Genomic DNA, 24,166 nt, shown 5'->3' with positions numbered 1-24,166 from the left:
GAACTTTTAAATTAATGTTAAAAGTTAAAAGGTTCAGCAGTAGCAGAAAATTCCTTTCCAGTCATTATTTACAAGCTAGCCGACGTTGCTACGGTACATTACAATTACATTAGTCTCTTTCCACAACCAGTGTCCCTGTTACTCTGGATACCCCACAGAAACACACTGTTGAATAAAACAAATAAAAACAGTCCACAGCAAGTTATGGGGATTATCCAGAGTAACAAAGGACATTGGACAGTTTATGTGAAGACAAGTTATTGTTGCATGTATTGTTTTAACAAATAAAGTTCCTTTTTCCTTCAGTTGAATAGGAGTTGAGGCAGGAATCTCTAGTATATTAACGTCAAGATACCACTAGAGGTAAGTAAAAAGTCAGTTGGAGAAAAGTCACTTTGTGTGCCTGTATCTCATCTTAAAATGGTCATCTTAATAGCTACAGGTATCAGATACATGTAATCAAGTAAAAAGTACAATATTTTGCTTAGAGATGTAGCAGAAGTAGAAAGTACAGCACTGGTACCAAACATTACCTCTGTGTTTCAGTCGACACTCCAACATTCCAACATGACTACACACACACACACACACACACACACACACACACACACACACACACACACACACACACACACACACACACAACACACACAAACACAACCAACAATTCTAGATTATAAAAAGAGAACAGTGACGCAAAGCAAAGGCCTCATAACCAAAAATGAATGGGTACAGACACACACACACACACACACACACACGCACACACTAATAAAGTTGTCTGAGTGTTGTTTGGCAGGGCGGGCGGGCGGGAGATTCATGATTTTTAATATGCAGAGCAACTGTAAAGTGGAAAACCAGACAGACTCACACACTTACACACCAACACAAGTAGCCTACACTGAGACATCAGTTTCAGAGCTACACACACTCACTCACACACTCAAACACACACACACACACTTCATATGAACTATGAAGATGTTTTTCTATTGGTATGGTGACAGACAGCAGCTAACACACAACAGATCGCTCCCAGCAGAGAACACAGAGCCCTCACATCATTAACACCTCCTGCTGCGTACCACTGGGCTTCAACTGTCTGGGGACACAAAGCCAAGAGAGGGAAGAAACAAGAGACGAACACTTAGGACACGGACGAAATGGTGCTATAAATGTGTGTATTTATGTGTGTGTGTGTGTGTGTGTGTGTGTGTGTGCTCTCTATCTCCCAAATGCCTTGACTCATCTGCTAATTAGTCAGGAGCAATTAAGTACGCTTAAACTAACGGCACACAGAGGCAGCACACACATATCCAGGTAAACAAATAATCACAAACACAAGGAATGACTCACTTTAACTGTATCAGTTAAGGAAAAGCAAAAGGAGTCCTCAAATAGAAATGGAAGAAAGGAATAATTGTCTGTGAAGAAGAGAGAGACAAAGGCAGACAGAGAGGATAAAAAGAGTAATAAAGAGTGAAGCAAAAAGTAGGAGAAAGAGATAATCATAAGTCCCAATGGACAGATTGAAGCAGAGTGGATTCTATCACATGCTATCTCTCATTTATATGCTAATTCAGGCTATTAACAGAGGCAGAAAGAGAGGGAAGAGAGTCTAATAAATAGCTACTGATTGCTGTTTGTTCATTAGTTAGTTTGTGTTTTTAAAGAAATGTTGTAGTGAGCAACCAGCCAGCTGTTTCCTTTGTAACCCAAAACTGCGTATCATACTGTCTTGAGTGCGAGAAACAACAACGTGGAAAGTGGATGTTTGAAATTAAATGAGAAAAATATATAAAATAAAGCCAGAAAGAAAGATGTTATCAATGTAATTTAATTTGGATTAACGCTGCAAATCATCTCCTTTCATCCCTCCTCTCCTCCTCCACTTTTGTTCCCTTATGAAACTGATAGCCACTTGAGTGCTTCTCTCATTTTCTGTTTTAAGCTTTTTGCTGCTGCTGATCTCAATTCAGTTCAATTAAGTATAAATATGAGCTCACTTACTGTACACACACCATCAGTGTTATTCACTGACCTTCAAATATACAAGAGGTAAGAGATCATATTAAGGTGCCACAATGATCAAACACAGGTACTGGGAAAGTTGTTTTTTATGTTGTATAATAATTAAGGCAATTATATTCTTTGATGATTAAAACAAAATAGTTTTGTTCCACTTTTGGATCTATTGTTTAGATTTTGCGCCTGCATGTATAGCCTAGCTCTTATGTCCCAAAAAAAATTCACAGAAAAATGCACACAGCCCGTACTCAGAAACTGTGCCTTTAAACAAGCCGGCAGGACTTCCGTACGGTTGTGAGGTCATAAATGTACTATATATAGGTAGAAAGTGCCGCTATAGTGACGGTACAATTATTCCCCAGCTGCAATGATGATGCAGAGACTCTGAGAGCGCAGATGTGAAAGACCCGAAAACGCTGACTAATCAGAGCAAATTGGGCATTTTCGAGAGGAGGCCATAAAGAGACAGGTGCTAAAATGGAGCGTGAGGGTGATCACAGGTATATTCAGACAGACAGCATGAGAAAAATGTGGAAAAAAAATTGTTTTTTTTACCATTAAAGCATGTAACCATGTTATAGTAGTAACTAAAAATATAAATATGAAAATGAGCATGATATGGAAACTTTAAAGCAAATCATTTAATGAGAACTATATTTCATCTTTTAAAATCTTGAAAATGTGAGTGGAAATATTCACCCTGATAGATGGTGTTTGTGATTCATTGAGCACATATCCTCTCTGTCTTTTACATTACTCATTCAGACAAACAGAAGTATCCATCCGTGAAGGAGCTTAGCACACAGCACACACACACACTGATCATTACCCTCCTGCCTTGTCACAGACACTTAGAGAAACATAAAGAGAGAGACCTGAACCAAAATCCTGAGATGATTTTGCCGCCTGTCACAACCACTGTATGTGTGTGTGTGTGTGTGTGTGTGTGTGTGTGTGTGTGTGTGTGTGTGTGTGTGTGTGTGTGCGTGCGTGCGTGCATGTGTGTGTGTGTGTGTGTGTGGAGACCACATGCAAAGGGTTTCCACGGGCGACAGCCAGAGGTTCTTGAGGGGGGGGGGTCCCCAGGCTGTGATTGCTTTTCCAGTGCTGTCATCACAAAGACACACTTACATACTACATACTAGACATACTCAAACAGCACTCTTTGTCAAAACAGTAACAAAGGCTCAGATACAAAAAAAAATTCTAAAACAACAATTCAATTCCTGCCGTTTGTACCGTTTGTTACACCTTATGGCACAAGCAGCGATGCATCATACCAACACTGGAAATCACTTTTTCCACACAAAAGTCAACCCCCTCCTTCATGCAAAACATCTGGGTCTTCCCTCTAAAATCTGTCATCACTTTTACATCTTATTCTCACTGTTTTACTAAAGCAGAACATATTGCACTGCAAGAATGTTATCCAAGCACAGACTAAATATCTACACGAGTTTTTTTTTTTTTTTTTTTTTTTTTAATAAAGCAGCCTTCAAAACGAGGTTACAGCACTTCCTCACATGGTCCATTTTATGACCTCTCGCTGGTTTATAAGAACCTTGTGAAATCCATCAAAAAACACAGTGAGGGCGGAGAAGTCATAATCGTACAGAAAAATAGAACATTACGGGGCATATCATTTCACAGCAACTGAAATACAGAAACAGATTATTGACTCAAGATCCAGAGTGTAACGTCAAAGTCACCCATTTTAGTTTAGCACAATATTTAACCTTTTTCTAATCTATGCAATTTCAATGAAGCACCATTCCACACCAATACAAGAGATCACAGTTTCTAGACTTCACGAAGCACTATGACTATTTAGACAGTATGGCCCTAGTTTTCTTGTCATATTTTATGTTGTTTTATGATTGACTAATGGACTGCTGTAATAACACATTTCCAACGTGAATCTATCTATCTATCTATCTATCTATCTATCTATCTATAACTACTGTTACTTTAACAAACTCTTACTCAAGTAAAAGTAGGCTAGATGAGTAAAAATGTAATTAAATATAAGTAAAAAGTAGGTCAGTTCAAATCTATCTAATCCAAACGTTACTGTGTTACTTTTTAAAATGGGAAAGGGGAGTGGGTTATGATGATATATGATACTACTGTTAAATAAAAGAACATCTTAAGGCTACAAAATAAATTGCATTAAATGTCATCAGCAACAAGACCCCTTGTGTCCAACTCAACAGTAAATTCCATTTCTGTGCACTTTGCAGCCTGTGCATACGACTGATTATCAATTATAAATATACAACCACCTTCCTCAGTGTAGCTTCACTAAGGGCTCTTAAACCCCCACATTGGCAGCTGGTGAACATAGTGGAGCATTTAGCAGCAAAACAGCCAGATATTTTCCTTAGGAGATGGTGGAGACCAAAAACAGAGCTAAAAGGAGAGTGAATATTGGACTTACATTTACCAGATGGACATAAACACAACTCTGAATGAAAATGAATGTCGTTACTTGTCTGCTGGATGTGTAAATAGACAAATTGCTACCACATTTACTATACCAACTTTAAAGGTGATACATATGTTGTGTTTTCAGCTTATTGGTGGTGCTGCCCCTGCAAGTGGAAAAATAAAACAGTTATTCAGGTTTAATGTCATACCAGGAAGATGAAAATGTTAGACAACCTAAGCAATGAATAAAAAGAGGAAGTTAACTTAACTTCAGTTGACTTGAAGATACCATAAAATCTGTGAGGTGTGTGTGTGTGTGTGTGTGTGTGTGTGTGTGTGTGTGTGTGTGTGTGTGTGTGTGTGTGTGTGTGTGTGTGTGTGTAAAGACCAAGTGAATGCCGGTAAAGGGATAAAGAGGAATAGTGAGAAGTGTGCAGCGTGTCAAATTATAAACACAGCTTCCTTTTAAACCTTAAAGAAGTGAGGGAAAAAAAACATAAAGGCGTGTGAAACAACAATACTAACAGTTTGAGTGTATGCTAATGTTGACTTTACACTATTTTAACATGGATTAAACAGATATGAGCTGTGAATGGATGATTCACATTGTCAGAACAGAGTCGAGCCTCACTCGTAACTGTTTAAAAGTCTGTGTGAATAATATGTGAGGACCCACTGTGTTATGTAAATGAACCACCTCAAAGGTATATTTACAGTCTGCACTGAAACCCCACGCTCCCACATTATAAATGTACCTTATTGAGTCGACTTTAAGGCACATTTTCACCCTAAAGATAAACATGTTCAAAAGTTAAGCGGAGACATGATTGATTCAGACACAAAGCGGTGTGGTGATGGAACATTTTATCATGGTTTTAGGAAGGAATCAACAAACACTTTCACACATAACAGGAACAGATGTTGCCTTTAGAGAGGAGACGATTACACAGTTTTGTATTTTCACACCAAAATATATTGAGAAAAAAAAACTAACAGTATGAGCTAAAAGTCAATTTCCCTGCTCTTTTCTTCTTTTATTGTATAATTTCTCTCTTTTCCTCTTCGCTACTGTGAATGGATATTTCAACTGGAGCAGAGAGAAATTGTTGTGTTTGCATGTGTGTGTTTGACCTCGTCACTGAGAGCATTATGTTTCTGTGTTGTTCGTTGTTGTTACAGGAGATTAACAGCAGTCTTGAAATCTCAAAAAGAAAAAAAATGATGTATAACAATATAATGTATTTTCCACTATGGGATCAACCTAAAATGCCTTCATTAGTAAGGTGAAGAGTTGTGGTTATTCTAGGGACTCACAGCTTCAGCGGGTGGCAGTAAGATTATTTTTATTTAAAAAGAGGGACAAGAAATTTCTAATTACATCTCTGATAAAACCATATAAGGTGGGTAAACAAACATACTAAGAACTAGAAGACTGGCTACTCTTGTCAATGTACTTTCTCCTTTCCTACTTTGGCATCATAACCTTTATATGTTTGTAATAAATATGCCAACTTTGTTTTTGTCGTCTTGCAGAAATGTGTTATAAATGTGTTATGTTTGTGAAACAAAAAAATGAAAAAAGGGTATAAGGGCTTACGGAGTAGATGCACCGATCTGATACTGATATCGGATATCGGACTGATACTGAGTAAAATAGCTGGAATGATTATTGGTGACAATGGCGCCAATCTGTTCTATTCAATTCTATGATTATTTACAATATATTATATACACAACATGTATATTATGTAACAGACTGGGTTTGAGGTGATGGCGGCTGAGGCGAGCCTTTCTGCAATAGTAAGACTAGCAGAAAAATATAAATCTGAAAACGTATAAACTTATAAATTAAAAAGATAATAAATCCACGTCTTTCATTCTATGTCTGGGTCGGACCTTAAGTGTATTTGTCAGCTCTACAGACCAAACAATACAAAGGGATTCATGCGCTGTGTGAGCTCCAGAGGCATGGAAGGTCTCATGCTGCCTCCTAGTGTTTTTACAGAGAAATGCATCATCACTGCAGCACTTTAACTGTTTTAAAAGACCAATGATAAATCCTGCTTGAGCCAAATATGATCAAAACATTACAGTGCCTGTAAAAAAAAAAGAAAGAAATATGAGCACTAATTCAATCTCCAACACATGTAGGTCAGTAATATGAAGGCAAAATACAAATACACTACCACTGCTCCCGCAGGAGCTACTGCCAGGTGAACTGCATTTAATTACGGTTGTTTAGCATTAATGATATTCACCACTCAAGTTATGTACTATTATATTTCCATATGAGTGAATATTACAATATCAGAGAATCATGATCAATTAATAATATCTTTTTATTAACATTTTAGTAGATTTATGACAGTAATTTGTTCAGGCCAGAGTTCTGTAAGGACCAACTTTATACAATATATACAGCTGAGATGAAGGGAAATAAAGGGGACAAGAACATTAACATATATACAATGTTATCTTTTGTGTACTAACAAGTTGTGTTGAAATTGATCAGTTTGGCCACAACAACAATTTAAAGTTTGCCTCAGTGCCTCTCCAAAAATGACTTTAACAAGTAATAGACTATGACACACACAAACTAAACATTTCATTCAGCAAATATTTAAAATGTGTACAAAATCCAGACCCAATATGGACCAGTTCTTGTATTTCTAAGACTCAAAAACATCAACTCTTGTTTTTAGTTTGAATACTTAAACCTGTGAGTCACACGACACAAACCAGATGTATCCTTTTCCTCTAGTCAACCATAAACATTCAATCTATTCAAGTACAGCAGAACATAATTGGATTGGAAAGTAAAACGGCCAATAAACAAAGCATGACATCCAGTGACATTCTTGCAGCTATGTTTGAGCATCAGATATGCATTACCTTATGAATGTATTATTTAAAGAATAATATATTTGTATATAGTGAAGAGAATAATAGCTCAAAGGGGCACTTACTGTTTCAGAGCTTTTCACTTTATTAAAGGATTATATTTGCTGAATGAAACCTGATGTTGAAATCTCTAAACCATTAGTAAGTGAACCTTCACGATCTACTGTTCCTAAAGGTCCAGAGTAAAATGTACATATGAGCCAGCCTTTTTGGCTTTTAACCAAAACAAATGTATGCCTACTTGCAGACGTGTGTCATAGGTTGCATAAACCTACAGGCTGTGACAAAGTCTAAGAGTGATGACAGCTTTATTAATTTATAATCTTGTGTAGAGAAAATATGTTTTCTCTGCTTTCATGTGAAACATCTCACGACTCTTGAACCTTAGAAACCACTGGTCTAGAAGAAACCAAAAAAAATGTCCTTATCAAAAGGGCAGCGCTCTGAGTAAACTTGTTGCTGTCCGAGAAAGAAAGGAGTGCTGTATTTGACAGAAAACTACACAGAGCGAGACCTTTAAGATTAAATGCAGTTCAACATGTAATCGACTACAACAAGGTCAGAGAGTGATCCTGTCAAGTCAGTCTTGTAGTGCGGACTGAAACATGAGCAAAGAGCAGGAAACAGCTGTCTGACCTCTGTTCTTTAAGTTGTATTAGCATCTGTAGTGTTACTGCAAACAACCAACATTTCAAAAGAAAATATAGCAAAGATATAAAGGAGTGTGTGTGTGTGTGTGTGTGTGTGTGTGAGCATTAAGTAGACAGATTAAGACTAGAAGGGTATTAAAACGAACAACTGGAGCACTGAACCCAATGTCATCACGGCTGATGAGTCATTAACCCCTCAACATTGTGTGTGTGTCACTGGCAGGCAGGAGTGATGCAGTCGTCAGAGGGAAGGGAATTTCTTCAAAAGTGCTTAAAATATCACACACACACACACACACACACACACACACACACACACACACACACACACACACACGGCAAGAAAAACACATCAAAGACAGTTTTAGCAACGCTGTGTGTTGCGGAGCATCATCCCTCCTTCTTGTTCCCCCAGCCAAACAGTTTGGACATCGGAGACTTTTTTTTTGGTTTGTCTTTCTTTATGTCTGAGAGGAGAGAGAGAAGGAAAGGATAGTCAAAAGACGACACAGAGGTAAACATCACAAGTGAGATTGGTAATAGTTATTCTGTGAAATCTCAAACAATCAAACTCAAATCAGTTGTTCAAGTGTTTGTAGCACAAACTAACAATAAAAGCTTTGTAGTCGTTTGCTAACAAATCAACGTTATAAGCCCATAATACCCCAAATAATATAATATGTCAAGATTTGCTGACATATTATCATTTCATTTTGTTGTCCCTATTTTTGGCTGTATGTCTATTTCTATTGGAACTGTGTGTAACATTGGGGCGGCAGTAGTACGTGGGGACTTGGCTTTGGGACCCGAGGAAGGGCGGTTCAAGTCCTGCACGGACCAAAGTACTGAGGGTTAACTGGTAGCTGGAGAGGATCCCTTGAGCAAGGCACCGACCCCCCAACTGCTTGGAGCACCTACTATGTGGCAGCCCCTTCACACAGACACCTCTCTATTAATGCATGTCTATGGGTCCTGTGTGTGTATTTTGGGCCTATGTGTGTAATGTAACAACAAAGCTTAGAAATTAAATTTCCCTATCGAGAGGTTAATAAAGTGCTTAAAAAAAAAAAAGTTGAGAGTAACGCAAAACAGGAGTCAAATTATTTGTATGTGTACACATATAAAACCAATAAAGCTGATTCTGATTAGAAATTTGATATTTGTATATTGGCACAACTTTTATATTTTAGATTAGTATAACTTTTATATTAGTACAACTTCTGTATGTATTATTGTGCTTTAAACACATTTACATTTACACACCATTCAAAAGCCAAAAGAGAGTCCAGAAGTTTAAAGTTTGTTTCTAGTCAGTTCATCTCTGAGGGTTCACATAGCAGAAGCACGGTTGCCATGGTCACATGATTCAGAATGTCAGTTAACCTTTGTTTGAGGTGTCCTGTTACAAGATTTAAAAAACAAAAACTCCTGCCAGAAAATCAAAAAGTGATATATTTCCGTGGCCGTGGTATAGAGTAGCATTTACGACATGTGTGTAAACTATCACATGTACTCCGAGTGGGAATGAACTGTGAAACTTTGGCACTAACTTTATGAATAACATTAAACTGAAATGGATAGTCTTTAGCCCACGGTCGGCGTTCACTCGCTGCAACATAACGACCTTTCACTTAAGTTCAATAAATCTCGGAAATTTTCAGCCCTGCTTTCCCAGTCATGAATTGCAAATGAAGCCGGCATTAACTCTATTCTATCAGAGGGTCAAATTAACCAGCTACATTATCCATTTGTCTAATAGGAAACGCCGCTGACAAAAGGAGGGGGAGCATTTTGTTTGATGCTTTTTCCATTAGCAGTCATTAGATCAAATGAGATGAAAACATCGGCCGGTGGCACCCTTAAAAATGCAGCACATTCTCACACACACACACACACACACACACACACACACACACACACACACACACACACACACACACACACACACACACACACACAGACACAGACACAGACACAGACACACACACACACACAGACACACACACACACACTTCCATAACCCACAATGAGAATTCTATCCACTTCAATTAGAGGCATCCATGATGGAAATCCTCAATTGGATAATTTATAAGCCAACTAAGTTGCAGTGACATCGAGGTTGTGATAACTAATGAACAGAGCGGAGGGGTCAGACAGCCTGTGGAGGTGTTGGAGAAACTCACTGAAATTCATCATCATCTTGTTTAGTTGTTCGTCCTCCTCTTCCTCCCTGCGAAAACACACAAAAAGCAAACGCAGATTAAGAGCAGTTTGAACCTGTATGATATATACATATATATATATATATATATATATATATATATATATATATATATATATATATATATATATATATATATATATATATATATATATATATATATATATAGTACGTACATATACTGTATACATAAAATAACAGTTTTGAGCATTACTATGACGTTGCAGTGCTGATGTTCAGCTATAATTGTAAGGGTTTTACATCCACATCAGCTGAAAAAGTGTAGGAACTGTAGCCCTTTTCCCCCAGTTTGATGCTGTCCTACAACTGTAGGGCTGTGTATAAAAAGGGCTACGAGTGTACACTCAATACAGACCCTAAAATCCTGAATTTCATAATATTAACATACGTACAGTGTTTAATTTAACGTCTTCTTAAATTAAGTAACAATATGTTGTCCAGAAGTACTGTTATCTGTCTAAACACAAGAAAATAAATCAGTTGCATACAGTGGTGTTCTTAGGTGGAAAAAATGGTGGGGTGACAACTACTGTACAGGTGATAATCCACCTGAGCACATACCAGTTCTGCGTAACGTTAGCTATGTTTACCCAATTGTTTCGCGTTTTGTCCTGCTGCTTTCATGTTTGGTAATCCTTTTAGAAAGACACTTGAGATTTTGAAAGCCTGTTCTTGACCAGGTCCCATCCACTCGGAATAACACACACAGGAAGCAAAAGAAAAAGTGTCCTCTCTGATAAGCTAGCTGTTAGCTAGCACCGCTTCACATTAACTCAGATTATTTTTACCAGCAGTGTGGTTTATAACAATATCCTGTAGGTGGTGGGCACCAAGGAGTTTAATCTCAAGTTTTTCTTCAAAGGGCAGACTTTTAAATTTGTGTTGTAGAAGATAATCTACATTGTTCAAGCTGAACAAAATTACTACCAGCGTGAATGACGACAACACGCATATAGCCAATAAAATTGCAACGGGGCAACAGGCAATCAGCCCCACATGGCATCAAGTTGTGCCATCCACCTTTTGAGTGCATAAACACCATTTTAAAACTATTATATCCAGCCACTGACCTTATATTTGTAGAATAATGGTAAGTAACAGCAGAAAAGTATATTTTATACAAATTACATTAATTTCTAAGTTACTCAGTGCCACTAAAACCACATTGCCATGCCAGCAGTTGGGGACTCTTCTCCTCTACTGTATTTGTATACACACCTGAGTCTGTCCTCATCCAGACCCTCTATAATAGCGTTTCTGTCGTTGACGATCTCCACCAGTTTGTCCATCAGCTGCTCTTCTCTCTTACGGTCCCAGGCTGTTTTCAGATGTTCTGCTCAAACACAAACGCATTTTAATCGCATCGGTTTCATTTTTTGTCTTGTTTTGAATGTGTTACCCCCCAAACTCTCACCTGGTTTTTCCATCAGTTTCCTGAGCTCCTGCTCAACACTGGGCTGCTCTTCCTCCAGGTCCTGGGTTTTTCCACTACACATAAAAACAACATTCAAATATATTATTGTATATGTTACTACCGCCTGAAATTGTATGTCTCGAGTCTGGTTTTTTTTGACAAATTTAGTTTTGCCTCAATTCCTCCAACATATATATAGCTCTGGCATTTAGCTATTACATACACTGAGTTAAGATTATTTTGCCAAACTACTACACCCAAGGTCAAGAATAAAAATTATATTTTGGGCGCCACTAAAAACAGCAAAATCATCAGTATGTTATTCATTCTGTCCAAGTGTTGTCACCAGTAATGAAGACGATTGTAGCCTAAAGTCATCACTAGCAGGGAATTACATTTGCCATGTTTTGTGTTATGTGACAAAGATGAACACATTTTTACAAATTTTATCCAACCTTTTCCAAACATTTGCTTGTGATATTCCATAACATTTTTTGTGTAAGTTTTGACTGAATTCTTGTAATTGAAGCCTACTTAACATAAATTGCCATAATTATGAAAAACATACCAAATGTATTTGACATGACCACAGCTAACAGTGATTCTATAAATGGTGAATGGACTGTACTTACATAGTGCTTTTCTACGTTAGCGGACAAAGTGATTTACATTTTGCCTCTTTTTTTTGGTCTCCACTAACTCCTGAGGGAAATATCTGGCTCTTTAGCTGCTCAATGCTTCATTATGTTCACCAGCTAGTCACTAACTTTTTCAGTCACAGGGCGTAAAAACAAAACAAGGAGCTTAAAGACACTAACACACTCGGGTGTGAGGCAGGCAATAATTCTCTGTGGGTTTGTCACCATGAGCGACCCCTGTCACATTACAAATGGTCATTTGATCCATTGTTAACATAAAAATTAATTGATGATTGATTAGAGCAGCTTTAAATGGGCATAACTCAGCAGTCATGAGCTCAGTGTGCCCATTGTTAAGATATTTTCCAAAAATCCCCATGATTTCTAACACTGTGTGTATTTTATTACAAATCTGGAAACAAATACAGACGACTTTCTTAATATTTTTTGTTTAGAGGTAGAGGTTGAACATTAATTTATGGAAGGAATAACTGCAGCACATGTGTGCTGTTAAGCAGCATCCTGCTTCACACTGCAGCCAGTGGGAGGGTGAGCTGTCTTGTTCCAGGACGCCCTGCTGTGGGACGGAGGAGGGAGGACACTGGGAATTCAAACTGTCAACCTTCTGGCCACAAGTCTGTTTCACTAATCGCTAAATAGTGGCATGCCTCTTCTCAGAGTGTGTTTGTGTGTATGTGCGTGTGTGTACTCACATGTAGACCAGTTCAGACTCCCGGCGCATGGCCACCTGCTTGTTCCTGATCAAGTTGAACCACTCGACCATGAGCTCATCCATGAGAGAGTCATCTTCACCCTCTGACACACACAAACACAAACATACAAAGTTAATCCCATTACTCTCCTTCCTCTAAATCTGCCTCTCTTTTTACTGACTGAAGAGGAGGCTCATACAGTACGTGTGTGTGTGTGTGTGTGTGTGTGTATATGTGTATGTGTGTGTGTGTGTGTGTGTGTGTGTGTGTGTGTGTGTGTGTTAATCTCACCTTCTTCACTGCTGCGGAGCCTCACTTCCAGCTCCACACCCCTCTTCTCCCACTCGTTCAAATTATCTTCAATCTCCTGCAGTTCCTTCATGATGTCCTCTTTAAGAATGTAGCCCGGCTTCGTCTACAGATGTTACACATATACACAAAAATTAAATGAAAGATGTCAACCAAAACATAGGTAAGGAGCACAGATGAACATAACATTGTGATCCCAGAGCATTTACTAAATGACATCCTTACTGTACATCTTAGTGTGGAGGAAAAGGCAGTAAAAGAAAAATATAAATGAGTGAAAAAACGTTTTCTTTTCCTCCAATCAGTAAATTAAATAAATTAAACCTAATCTATTGTATACATCTATAGGTCTTTGACTAGCTCGTTTTATTTGTCAGCTCCATCCTATTGTTTTTGTTTTGCCACTCATTTAATCACTTTTAGCTTTAGCTAGCTAACATTGTTAACGTTAGCTTGCTGGCTAAAATACTTTAGCTACTGTTACAAGAGTTCATACTGTGAAGCTGCAGCTCATTTTGAATGAAAATGAAAAAAATAATTCAAAAGGGATTACATTTAAAATAATATGATACAATCTAAGGCAAACATATTTTCTATTTAATGGTTCAGTACCTTTGACTTTTTTGACTCTGGCTTGGTGCCATTCTTTGACTCTGGCTTGGTGCCATTTGCAGTTGGGTCTCTCTGACCATTCAGGAATCCTGAAAAAGAAAATAGTTAATAAGAAAAATAGATATAAAGAAAGTTAGGAACAATGACAGGAGAGGGAGGAAACCCCTAAGATGTCTGATTCATATATATAGGCAGTCTTTAAGAAGACCATTTGTGCTAGAAACATTATGATGTCCACGTAGAATAAAAGAGGAATTGGGAACAAGATAGGGACGTGCAGGTATATTTTATGTCCAAACCGCATTTAAACAGAACAACATTACAACACTGGTGATCATGTTACCCTTTGCTGTAGGTGGAGTGACAGAAACGCTCGGGCTGGGCAGACGAGAGGAGGGAGAAGGCCCGACAGACAGCTCTGAAGTCTGAGGCTTTCCAGGTTCATTAGCCCATGCTTTAGGGGAGGACTGGGTGGGACCAGCAGGTCTGTGGATGGATGGAGGACGAGCAGAAAAGAGAAAAGGAGAGACATAATTAAATTAATGGCCATTTATCTGCTACCACAAGTAGTCCCCGTTCTGTCTTGCTGCAACCCTTAGTTTTGATTCATGAGAGTGGGAGGAAAGGTCATCTGGGGGAAAAGAACTCAGAGCACTGAGCATATGTTGCACCACGGAGGACTCTGCTCAGTCCTGACACCATTTGGGGCTCACATGCATGTGGCGGAAGAGGAGAGACTGAAAGCTCTGACTACAAATGATGAGCGAGCCATTTGGAGGAGCAGCAGGTACAGGCTTCCTGTGGGAGGAAAGGTTGGATAGATGGATGAAAGACAGGATCAAAGGATGGATGGATGAAAGACAGCATCCAAAGGAAGGATGGATAGATAGACAGGAGGACATTAGGAGAGAAAAGAGACGCTGATATTCTGTGAGCCTGCCCATGTACAGATACTCCCTGGCAAGGGCAGGGCAAGGAATTAACCAGAAACATAGAATATAGAGGCAACACAGAACAAACATCAATAAAATAAAAGTCTTACTTGGAGATGGGTTTAAGCTTCAACCTCCAGTCTGCAGGAGAGTCCTTGTTTTCTGATGCTGATGAGAAAAAAGAAATCAAGCAAAACTTTAGTGTTTTTCACTTTCAGGTAGGGCTGCTCGATTATGGAAAAAATCCTAAATCACGATTATTTTGGTGAATATTAAAATCACAGTTCACTCATTGGAAAGAAGCAATTATTAAACTTAAAAAACAGTGAAACAAATCAACAGTGAAAACACAGTGAAGTGTTCCCGCTGGACTTTTTTTGACAAAATAAGAGTTTACTTGCAAAACTTAATGTGCAAAATAATCTTTATTTATTTTTATTTTTATTTTTTTATTCTGTTTTTGTGATCGTTAGGAGCCAAAAAGCTGAAAATGTTGATTAATTGCACAGCCCTACTTTCAGGTTTATTTCCTGCATCACACCAGAGTCCCATCCACTACCCAATCTCTGTTCCTATTTTTTTAGGTTTTGTTATGGAGAGATTTGCCACCAAAAGCAGGTCAAATCCAGGGGAAGAAAAATATAAAAGGTCCACATTAAGTGCAAACTGCTGTTAACAGTAACTCTCATTCAGCACCCTAAAAATAATCACCAGAGGAACAAGGAGCTTCTGCGTGTCATTAAAGCATCAATGAAGTCATGAATGTGTTGAGAAAGCTTGATAGAGATATATATATATATATATATATATATATATATATATATATATATATATATATATATATATATATATAGATAGATAGATAGATAGATAGATAGTAGCCTATTTACAGAAGAACATGAACTAGTAAGTGGACCTTTGAGCTTAGATTACACACATCTGAAAAACTGCTGACACCTTGAACTGCAAACAAGGTATGTTTTTAACTAACTGTATTTATTTATTTTTTTTAAATGAAGATTTTAATGTTTGCAAAATGTTCCCAGAGCCTTGAAAACAAGTTTTATGTTGACGTCATATCCGTGTAAAGTATATGGAACAATCACTTTGTGCATAACTGGTCCTTATTTTTCACAATTTGAGTTTTTATTTAGTTTGTTTGGTGGCCTAGTTTGTTTGAGTCTTTCATGAGGGATCATACCATCATGAAATACCATATTAGGTTATTCTTCTACCAATATCTGCTGTCTAAATTTATGACTCTGGGTAAGGTGATTGAAGTATTTGTTTAAGGCATATGACAAGTTTATTGGATAACATTTTCAACCATATTGCTCAGCACTATATTCTCTGTACAACAAGCACTTTCTCATAGGGTTGTGCAATTAATCGAAATGTAATCGTGATTATGATTTCGGCTCCCAATGATCACAAAACCAGAATAATCGAGAAAAACAATGATTTAGCTCATTACATTTTGCAAGTTAACTCTTATTTTCTCTTGTGTTCTGAATGAAAAAAATAAAGTTTAAATAGGAAAAGTATTAAGGCAAATTTCACAGTTGGATGTGTTTTTTTTACTGTTGATTTATTTAACTTTTTTAAGTTCAATAATTGCAATATCTTTCTAGAAGTCAACGAGTAATCGTGTTAAATTATCCTGATTTCAACACTGACCGAAATAATCATGATTATATTTTTTTCCATAATCGAGCAGCCCTACTTTCTCATACATTATACCACACATAAATGAGCGTTTCTCACACAAATGTGTATTATACCAGGCTAAACTACTCTGTGTACAGTTATTAAAGTGTGTGAGTTTAACCTGAGGTGTTGGGTGATTCATTGCCGGGCTTTGAGGCGCCTTTGTCTGGGGTTTTGGCTCCAAGTTCACTCCTGTCGGCCGGGCTTGGAGTCCGGGTGTCTGTCGGAGTCTGCAGGTCAGCAAGGATTGACGGGTCTGCTTTCAGCTTTATTCTCACTCTGACACCCTCTGTCTCCCTCTTTGAAGTCTCGACTTGAGAAGGTCTGATTGGAGGTGACGTTAATAACGTTGTTATTAAATGCTAGAATTCACCAGTAGAGGTCAGGCTGAAGCAGGATATTATAAAGTCTAGTCATATGTTAGTGAGTGTAGCAGTGTGTGGTTAGATTACTTACTTGTCAGTTTTCTTGAGCGCTACAGTCGTCCACAATGGCTTACTGTTGTTATTGTTGTTCTCCTCAGTCAGTTTTTTGGAGATGAAGGCAGCTGCTGATGCTTTCGTCTTCGTATCTCCACCTATAACAGCTGTTTTAGCTCTCTCCCCACCTGTGTCCAATCTCACATTCGCTTCTTTTCTGCCCAAACCGCCAACATTCACAACAACAGTCTGACCAGCTGTGGCCTCCTTTACCTTACCGGTAACATTTGGCCCTTTATTTATGACAATGTTGGTGGTTGTAGTCTTTTTCTCTTTATCGTTAGCGGTGTTATCCGATTGGAAGAAATTGAGCTTGGACTGTAGTGTCTTTGCCGCCGTGGTTGAGGTACGAGGAGCAGCAGTGGGCCCGGTGTTGATAGAAGTGGTTGTTGTGGTGAAGGTAGATTCACAAGTAGTCCGTGAAGCTGTGGGTTTGGAGACAACACATGTCTGACTCTCCTTAGCAGCGGAAGAGAGACTTGAAGCAGGCCGGGAAGGAGACGGGGAAGAAAAAGTGGTGCAGAAGCTGGGAGGGGTGCTGGGTTTATCCGTCGGCCATGATGGTCCCAGTCTGGAGGGTGCCTGTTTTGGAGGAGTTGTGTTGGCTTTAGGGGAGTCTGGTAAAGGAGTGAATCTAGAAACAGGAGTGCTTGTGGGTAAGCCTCTGAGAGGTGCAGTTGGGTTTGTAGGCGTCAATAACCTGAAAGACAAAAAGCACAACACATGTCATTGTTACAAGTACAAAATTCTTCCCACACATGGCTCCCACCGCTGGCCAATCAGAGATCATGTTAGTGCAGTTGGAGCTTGAATGCAAACCCCTTAACCAGGCCCATAGACAGGGGGGGTTTGGGTGGTTCGAAAGAACCCCCCCTCACCGCTAAAGGTCCATAGTTTAAGTCTGTTTTTTTTTTTTGTTAATTTTAATAAACAAGTGTCTTTTTAAATAACGACGGCCAATAATTCCAATCCCCCCAAAATAAAAATGATCTATATCCTTAACTGAAGCCCTAATCTTGTTAAAAGCACCACTTCTGTGAATGTGTTAACTGGCACGTGACAATCTAATGTCTAATGTATCAACAATCCATGCAACTAACTTTATGCACTCATAGCAAAATCTGTGAGGCCAAGGACATCAAAATGAAGCATTTGAACCTCATAATTAAATACAAAATGAGGGAAAAACTGCAAAAAAGTCCACATTTTGAAAAACTAACATAACATAACATAACTACAGTTTTATGAATTCTGGATGATGCCAGATATGTGTGTAATACTTGGATTCCCACAGTCTGTCAAGGTCAGGAAGAATAAAATAGAACTTGCCATACAGCCAAGAGTTGATTTCTGATTTCAAAAGGCACCAATTTTTCACAGATTTTATATTTCCGCCTCATCTACAGGACAGAAATCTTTGATTTTCTCTTAAACCAGGCAAGGAAATGTCATTGCAATAAGTCAGAACCAGAGTTACTTACAACTCACCAAAGTGCATTCAATTATTCTTTAAATTAAAGCGATCATGAAATGGAAACTGTAAATGTTACGCAAATGGACTATGACATGGAATATAATAAGCAGGGCACACTGCTACTAGCATATCATACGCAATCTCCAACTTAACTGTCGGCGAGCGAGTTGCATTATGGGTAATATAGGTGGCAAATTACGACAAGAAAGAAGAACACGTCTGCTTCCGCTGCATCGATTTTGATCCTTTTTTTGCCCGAAAATAATACAATATCAGTGGATTACACTTTTTATGCATCATTTAAATGCACTTCATTAATCAATGTATAGTTGTTTTTTAGATTTACCAATTAATTAACTTTTTTTACTTTGATTTTAATTAAAAACTGAAAACGTCTATAATTGTTCTGGTGGCACACTCTAGACTCCACAGATTATAAGGATCAGTTATGATTAAATTAATTTCCTTGGGTTCTTACTTTGCACAGTTCCTGTGATAGAGCTTCCCGTCCACTAGATGTCGCTGCACCAGGTGAACGTGATTGTTGCAGGTCACACATTTGTTACTCAGGGTGCCTGTCTGATGGGATTTCTCAACCACAACATCCTAGAAAAGGGGAAAAGAGAGTGAGAGGGGTTTCATGAGGTGGAAATGAAAACTTTATTTATACTGACTGTAACATATCTAATGCAAGGTGGGTTTCTTTTGTAACAACAGTTTGGTAGAACAACAGAACTTTGTCTTTGGCTGCCGTCACATTGGCTTTGCAAACATCCACATTTCTCTGATCAGAAAAGTATTCAGGCAGTAAAGGTTACCTTTGTGGCATTTCTGGTTTGTTTTGGGGAAGGAGAGGGCCGGGTGATGTTGGAGGAGGGGGGAGGGCTGTTCTCTCTGGCTGGTTTGGAAGAGGGAAACACCTTCGCCGCCACCGGCTGGTTCTTCTTCCCAGACGGTTCATCTGTGGGGCCGTCTGCTGGGCGCTTTATACCTCCCATACCACCAACTGCACCGAACACATAATAAACAGAGACACACAGTCAGATGAGACAGGAAGAAGGGAACAAAGGCAGAGATGGACACTGTGAGACACTGATACTCACTCGGGGAGCGTCCATGGAAGTAGTTGTAGTACTGGGACACGTATGTCAGGATACTGAGGCGGTCAGGAACCCTAAGAGCCACCATGTCTTCTGCATCCAACAGCGCTGGAATTCCCAACTTCTCCTCTGCAACCTTGAACGCCTGCAAATAACATTACAACAATAACTTTATCCAACAAGACAGAAGAAGCTCGGGTGGATTTTTAGCATCTAGGCCAAAGATGGAAATAGATCAATAAATCACATAAAAAGCAGAACTGACTGACTTTGTGAGACCTCAATGAAAAACTTGGGAGACTTTCTGCATATTAACACATTTTGCACAAGAGCTTTGCTACTTGATGTTAGTATTCACATACATGTTTGGGACTGTGAGATCAAGTGACAGAGAGAGGTTTGGCCAAAATCTGTGTGTTTTGAAACTGAAGAAGGCAAGAGTCCAAATACATTTCCATTGAATTTTTATTTTTTAATTGTCTAATTGAGTACCTGACATTGGATTGGATTGAATGCCCACCCTACCTATGGATGTGGACATGTGTTTAAAATGAATGTTTTCTATCATCTACGTCTTGTTTTTAGCGTGTTCTGAAAAACTTCCCTTTATTCAAATGGCAGAAATCTGACTACAGATTGAATCTTCACCTTTTTAACCTGATTCTGATTATGTGTTTAGAGAGAAAGTGAGTCAGGAATTTCTAAACTAGATTCCCGTTCAGCGATTCCATGGAAGCAGAAAAAAAAACAACAAGCAGAGGCAGGCCGACGAGCAACAGAGGTATGACTTAATCAGTAATCGGATGATCAAGAGAGCCATAAAAACACTGTTTACTTTGCTGTGCACTTTAATCTCTTACAGGTTGTTGTTGTATTTAACCAATCTGTTCCTACAGCTTTGTTTCAGTTACAATCCTGAATAGTGTCAAATGATGGCTGCTAATTTAAGCTTTTATTTGATATATTTCACTTTAAAGAGTAAAAATTTGTGATGTTGAGCTTTTGTCAGTCCCAGTGCTCAGAGTCCAGTGATGAAGCTGTGGGTAGAAAGTGAAAGTAAAAAAAAGCAATAAAGCAATGTGCCCAGACTGAAACACTTTGTATTTGGCAAAGACTTCTCCCTCCTCTCTGTTTGACGTTTTCGAAAATTCCCTGTTACCTAACATGAAGTGGTGCTGATGCAATATGCAGAGCCAACACGCACGTAGAAGCAATGTATGGCTGCAAGTAACAATTACTTTAATTAGCAATTAAAAAATCAATTATTTTTGGACTGAAGGTCTAATATTTTAAATAAATCTTGCTTTGTTTACATCCATGTTTACTAGATTGTATTCTTCTTCACTGGCTTTGTTGACTGGGGCTGGGTATCATTCAGAAAATTTCGATACCGGTACCGATACCAATACCGTGACTTCGATACCGGTTCCTAAAGTTTTTTTGTTACCAATTTTATAAAACAAAAACAAATTACATTACATGAGCCCCGTCTCTGCGCGTAACGTAGAGTTGTTCCTGCCTGTCTTTTGTGACGTGTAACGTTAGACAGCCAATCACAAGCCCTCTGGGGATCATGAATGTCTGTAGATCTACTACACTAAAACCCTGCGTGTATTTAGGAAACACGAGTTTGTCTGAACAAAAAAATGGAAAACATTCAGAGGTCAAAATGCAGAATGTAAACATGTCTTACAAGTTTGTTGTTCTCATAAACATCTTCCTTCTTCAGTGAGTCAAAATTGCTGCAACAGAGGAGAAACAAAATGAGTAACAAAACACTTGTGATCCAACTTCCCTTCCTCATTCATTTGTTTACAAGCAGCCTAGACCAACAACATGTGTTCTTTAGTCATGCACAGCCCTTCACATCAACACGCATCATGACATTGACAGTGCGACTGATCAATTCATTACATGGCCGCTGTGGTGACACATGATCTCATGACATTTCCTCATACAGCTGAAACAGAAAGCTCATTCTGTATTCATAAAGGCATGGAAGTGTCTATATTCAGTGAACAGAAGCAAAGCCTTTAACCAATGGTTAGTGCTTCAGCCCATGTAAACATGAAATATGTTGCCACTCTGGTCTGGCTGCAAGGAAAAAGTGGAAAGGAAAGAACTGGAACAGCTGTGTCTCTTCTTAAAATTAAACTACTTCCTGTTTGTCATAATGGATTCACTGGAACAAAACCAATTGTGAAGGTCTCTGTGTGAAACTGGCCAAAGCTCAACTAGAGATGGTGAGTCAAGTCTTTGTAATATTTAAGCCTAATGTTGACAGATCTATTTCGGAACATTGTGTGCCAACAGACTTTACAGCTGTCAAGTACCGTATATTAACACATATTCCCCAGTGGGAATTCCCTTATCAGAAAGTTCAGAAGGTAAACACAAAAGGAATTGTCCTTTTTAGGCACCAGACTGAAAAGGATGTTTAACACATTAACTAACTGTAAGAGATCCCATAAAACTTTGATTTTCAGCTCTAAGTGCTCACACAGAGCTGAAACAATTAGTCGATTAACTCATTTGTCAATAGACAGAAAATTAAACAACACAACGTGATAATCATTTACACATTTAAGACATTTGTCAAGAACTTTATCTATCCAAGCATTCTGTTTCTCAAATGTGAGGGTTTGCTGTTATTTTCCATTTCATATTATTGTATATTGAATATATTTTGGTTCTGCACTGTTGGCCAGACAAAACAAACAATATGAAGACATCACAAGGGCTCTGGCAACTTGTGATGGCCATTGTTCCCTTTTTTCATACATTTTACAGAATAAACAAAGAACGACTCAAGAGATTATTCAATGATGATAGACATCATCGGTTGCAGCCCTATTTCCGAACTTCAAAATGTCATTTGAAGAAGTGTTTTTCTATATTGCTTGAGACAAAGTTATTTCAATGTACAGGCCTAAGAGTCAAGTATGCAATGTGTGGCTATTATGGTAGCAAATAATTATTGATTCCATTCAGGCTCAATTGGTTAGACTTGGTAGATGTTCACAAATTCATATCTTGAATTTTAGTGTGAAGACACAGATCAGAACTCATAAATTCAGATAGATGGCTTTCAAAGTAAAAACAAAAAAATGTAGTTCTATCTGAATCCCAACATTGAGTATTCAAAAGTAATTATATTTCACATTGCTTATACGATTTATATCTTTATGGCCATAAACTGCTACCATAAGCGATATGCTTGTCATCTTAGATCCAGGATTTTACCAGGTCCAAACCTGAGGCCTTAATGTTGCTTTCAACAGGTCTTCATTTAATTTTTTTTAATGAATCAAGTCTCAAGTCCTTTAAGAAAGCCTTAAGTCTACACTCTGCACTTTATTGCCTAATATAAATATTGAGTAACAGGATTGACAGAGATAAGAATCACATTAGTCAGGTCAAATGTAGAAAAATAAAATTCAGACCAAATGTAAAAACATAGCTACAGGCTACTATGTGTGGTTAGTGGCCCTGTCTGCAGAGTTCCCTTTAGCCTATGCACTGAGCTCCACAGTCCACAGTTGAGCTCCTGCTCCTGTTTTCATGCAGACATGAAGCTGCAGTTATGTGTCCTTTCATTAAAGGACTGAAGAAACCTACCTAAAAGCTGGAAAGTTAAATCAATGGCTCCTTCTTCTACAAAAACAGGTCATGTTGTAGCCTTAACAGACAGGATACAAAACAGCACTAACCGGCTTAAGGTGTGTTTTACAAAACTTTCCCCCAGTTCCTGCGAGTTGTCCAGTCCTCTGGTTGGTTTGAGTACTTACATGAGATCGGGTCTGTGTTTGTGGATGAGAGCGCAGAAAGCCATGCCGTCCCTGAAGGACGTGGTCATGTTGGTGATGGACACATCCCGGTAGCCTTCACACCGAACCCGGCACCACTGCTGCAGCGCCTTCACAGCCGACATCCCCGGAGCTTAGACCCGAACTGATCCGTGTGTGTGTGTGTGTGTGTATGTGTGTGTGTGTGTGTGTGTGTTTGTGTGTGTGTGAGTGCAGCAGCGCCGCTGTAGTCTCACCGAGCTCCCTCCCTCCTCCTCCTGTCCCACCAACAAACTTTTGAAAGTTTCCACAGCAGCTTGGAACACGCAGGATCCAGGAAATGACAGACGGCAGGGTTCTGTGTGTGTGTGTGTGTGTGTGTGTGTGTGTGTGTTAGTGCTTGTGGGAATCACCTCCTCTTGACTGAGAAAGTGTGAAGTAGGCTAACTGGATGACACCTGCAAAAGGTCGATATGACGCGGCATGGGTGGAGTTCGGGTCCGCCTTAATGTTTCTTTCTTCTGTGTGTGTGTGTGTGTGTGTGTGTGTGTGTGTGTGTGTGTGCGTGTGCGTGTGCGTGTGCGTGTGTGTGTGTACAGGTAAGATTTTAGATATGAGTTCATGAATCCAGATTACTTAAGACATTTTTTTTAAGTAGCCCATAACCACCACCAAAAATGTTTTTCAAATTATTTTAAGCTTACGTTATATATTGTTTCATTCGACTGCTAAATTATATGTTCTGCTGATTTTAT

General features: G+C 38.7%; 1 protein-coding gene across 6 annotated transcripts; it reads right to left on the bottom strand.

The window, feature by feature from the left end:
• Nucleotides 1–735: 735 nt before the first annotated feature.
• Nucleotides 736–23,856, bottom strand: micall2b (mical-like 2b). 6 transcript variants are annotated; one of them, XM_036000875.1, is made up of 18 exons: nucleotides 23,642–23,856; nucleotides 23,415–23,593; nucleotides 21,320–21,368; nucleotides 19,630–19,771; nucleotides 19,345–19,532; nucleotides 19,005–19,132; nucleotides 17,030–17,752; nucleotides 16,695–16,897; nucleotides 14,977–15,034; nucleotides 14,278–14,420; nucleotides 13,935–14,023; nucleotides 13,305–13,428; nucleotides 13,014–13,116; nucleotides 11,663–11,736; nucleotides 11,467–11,581; nucleotides 10,190–10,236; nucleotides 8,379–8,473; nucleotides 736–768 (listed from the first exon to the last, which is right to left on the bottom strand). In XM_036000875.1, exons 2-17 carry the CDS (start codon nucleotides 23,555–23,557, stop codon nucleotides 8,397–8,399), a joined length of 2,406 nt encoding a protein of 801 aa, XP_035856768.1. In that variant the 5' UTR covers nucleotides 23,558–23,593; nucleotides 23,642–23,856; the 3' UTR covers nucleotides 736–768; nucleotides 8,379–8,396. The 6 variants fall into 6 exon arrangements, with proteins under 6 accessions (XP_035856768.1, XP_035856769.1, XP_035856767.1 ...); XM_036000876.1 differs by lacking the exon at nucleotides 736–768 and adding an exon at nucleotides 948–962; XM_036000874.1 differs by lacking the exon at nucleotides 736–768 and adding an exon at nucleotides 6,776–8,338.
• Nucleotides 23,857–24,166: the final 310 nt, after the last annotated feature.

This window comes from Sander lucioperca, chromosome 4, assembly GCF_008315115.2.
Source record: "Sander lucioperca isolate FBNREF2018 chromosome 4, SLUC_FBN_1.2, whole genome shotgun sequence".
NCBI lineage: Eukaryota > Metazoa > Chordata > Actinopteri > Perciformes > Percidae > Sander > Sander lucioperca.
Note: the sequence above shows the minus strand (reverse complement) of the source record. Positions and strands in the feature narration are given on the sequence as shown.

Bases quoted from the DNA above. Each gene is read 5' to 3' on its own strand.
- micall2b (XM_036000875.1), bottom strand. From the start codon at position 23,557: ATGTCGGCTGTGAAGGCGCTGCAGCAGTGGTGCCGGGTTCGGTGTGAA. The intron at 14,024-14,277 runs GTAACATGATCA...TTTCTTTTTCAG, and splicing joins CACTCCACCTACAGCAAAGG to GATTCCTGAATGGTCAGAGA. The intron at 10,237-11,466 runs GTGTGTATACAA...GTGTTTTCGCAG, and splicing joins CTGGATGAGGACAGACTCAG to GGAGGAAGAGGAGGACGAAC.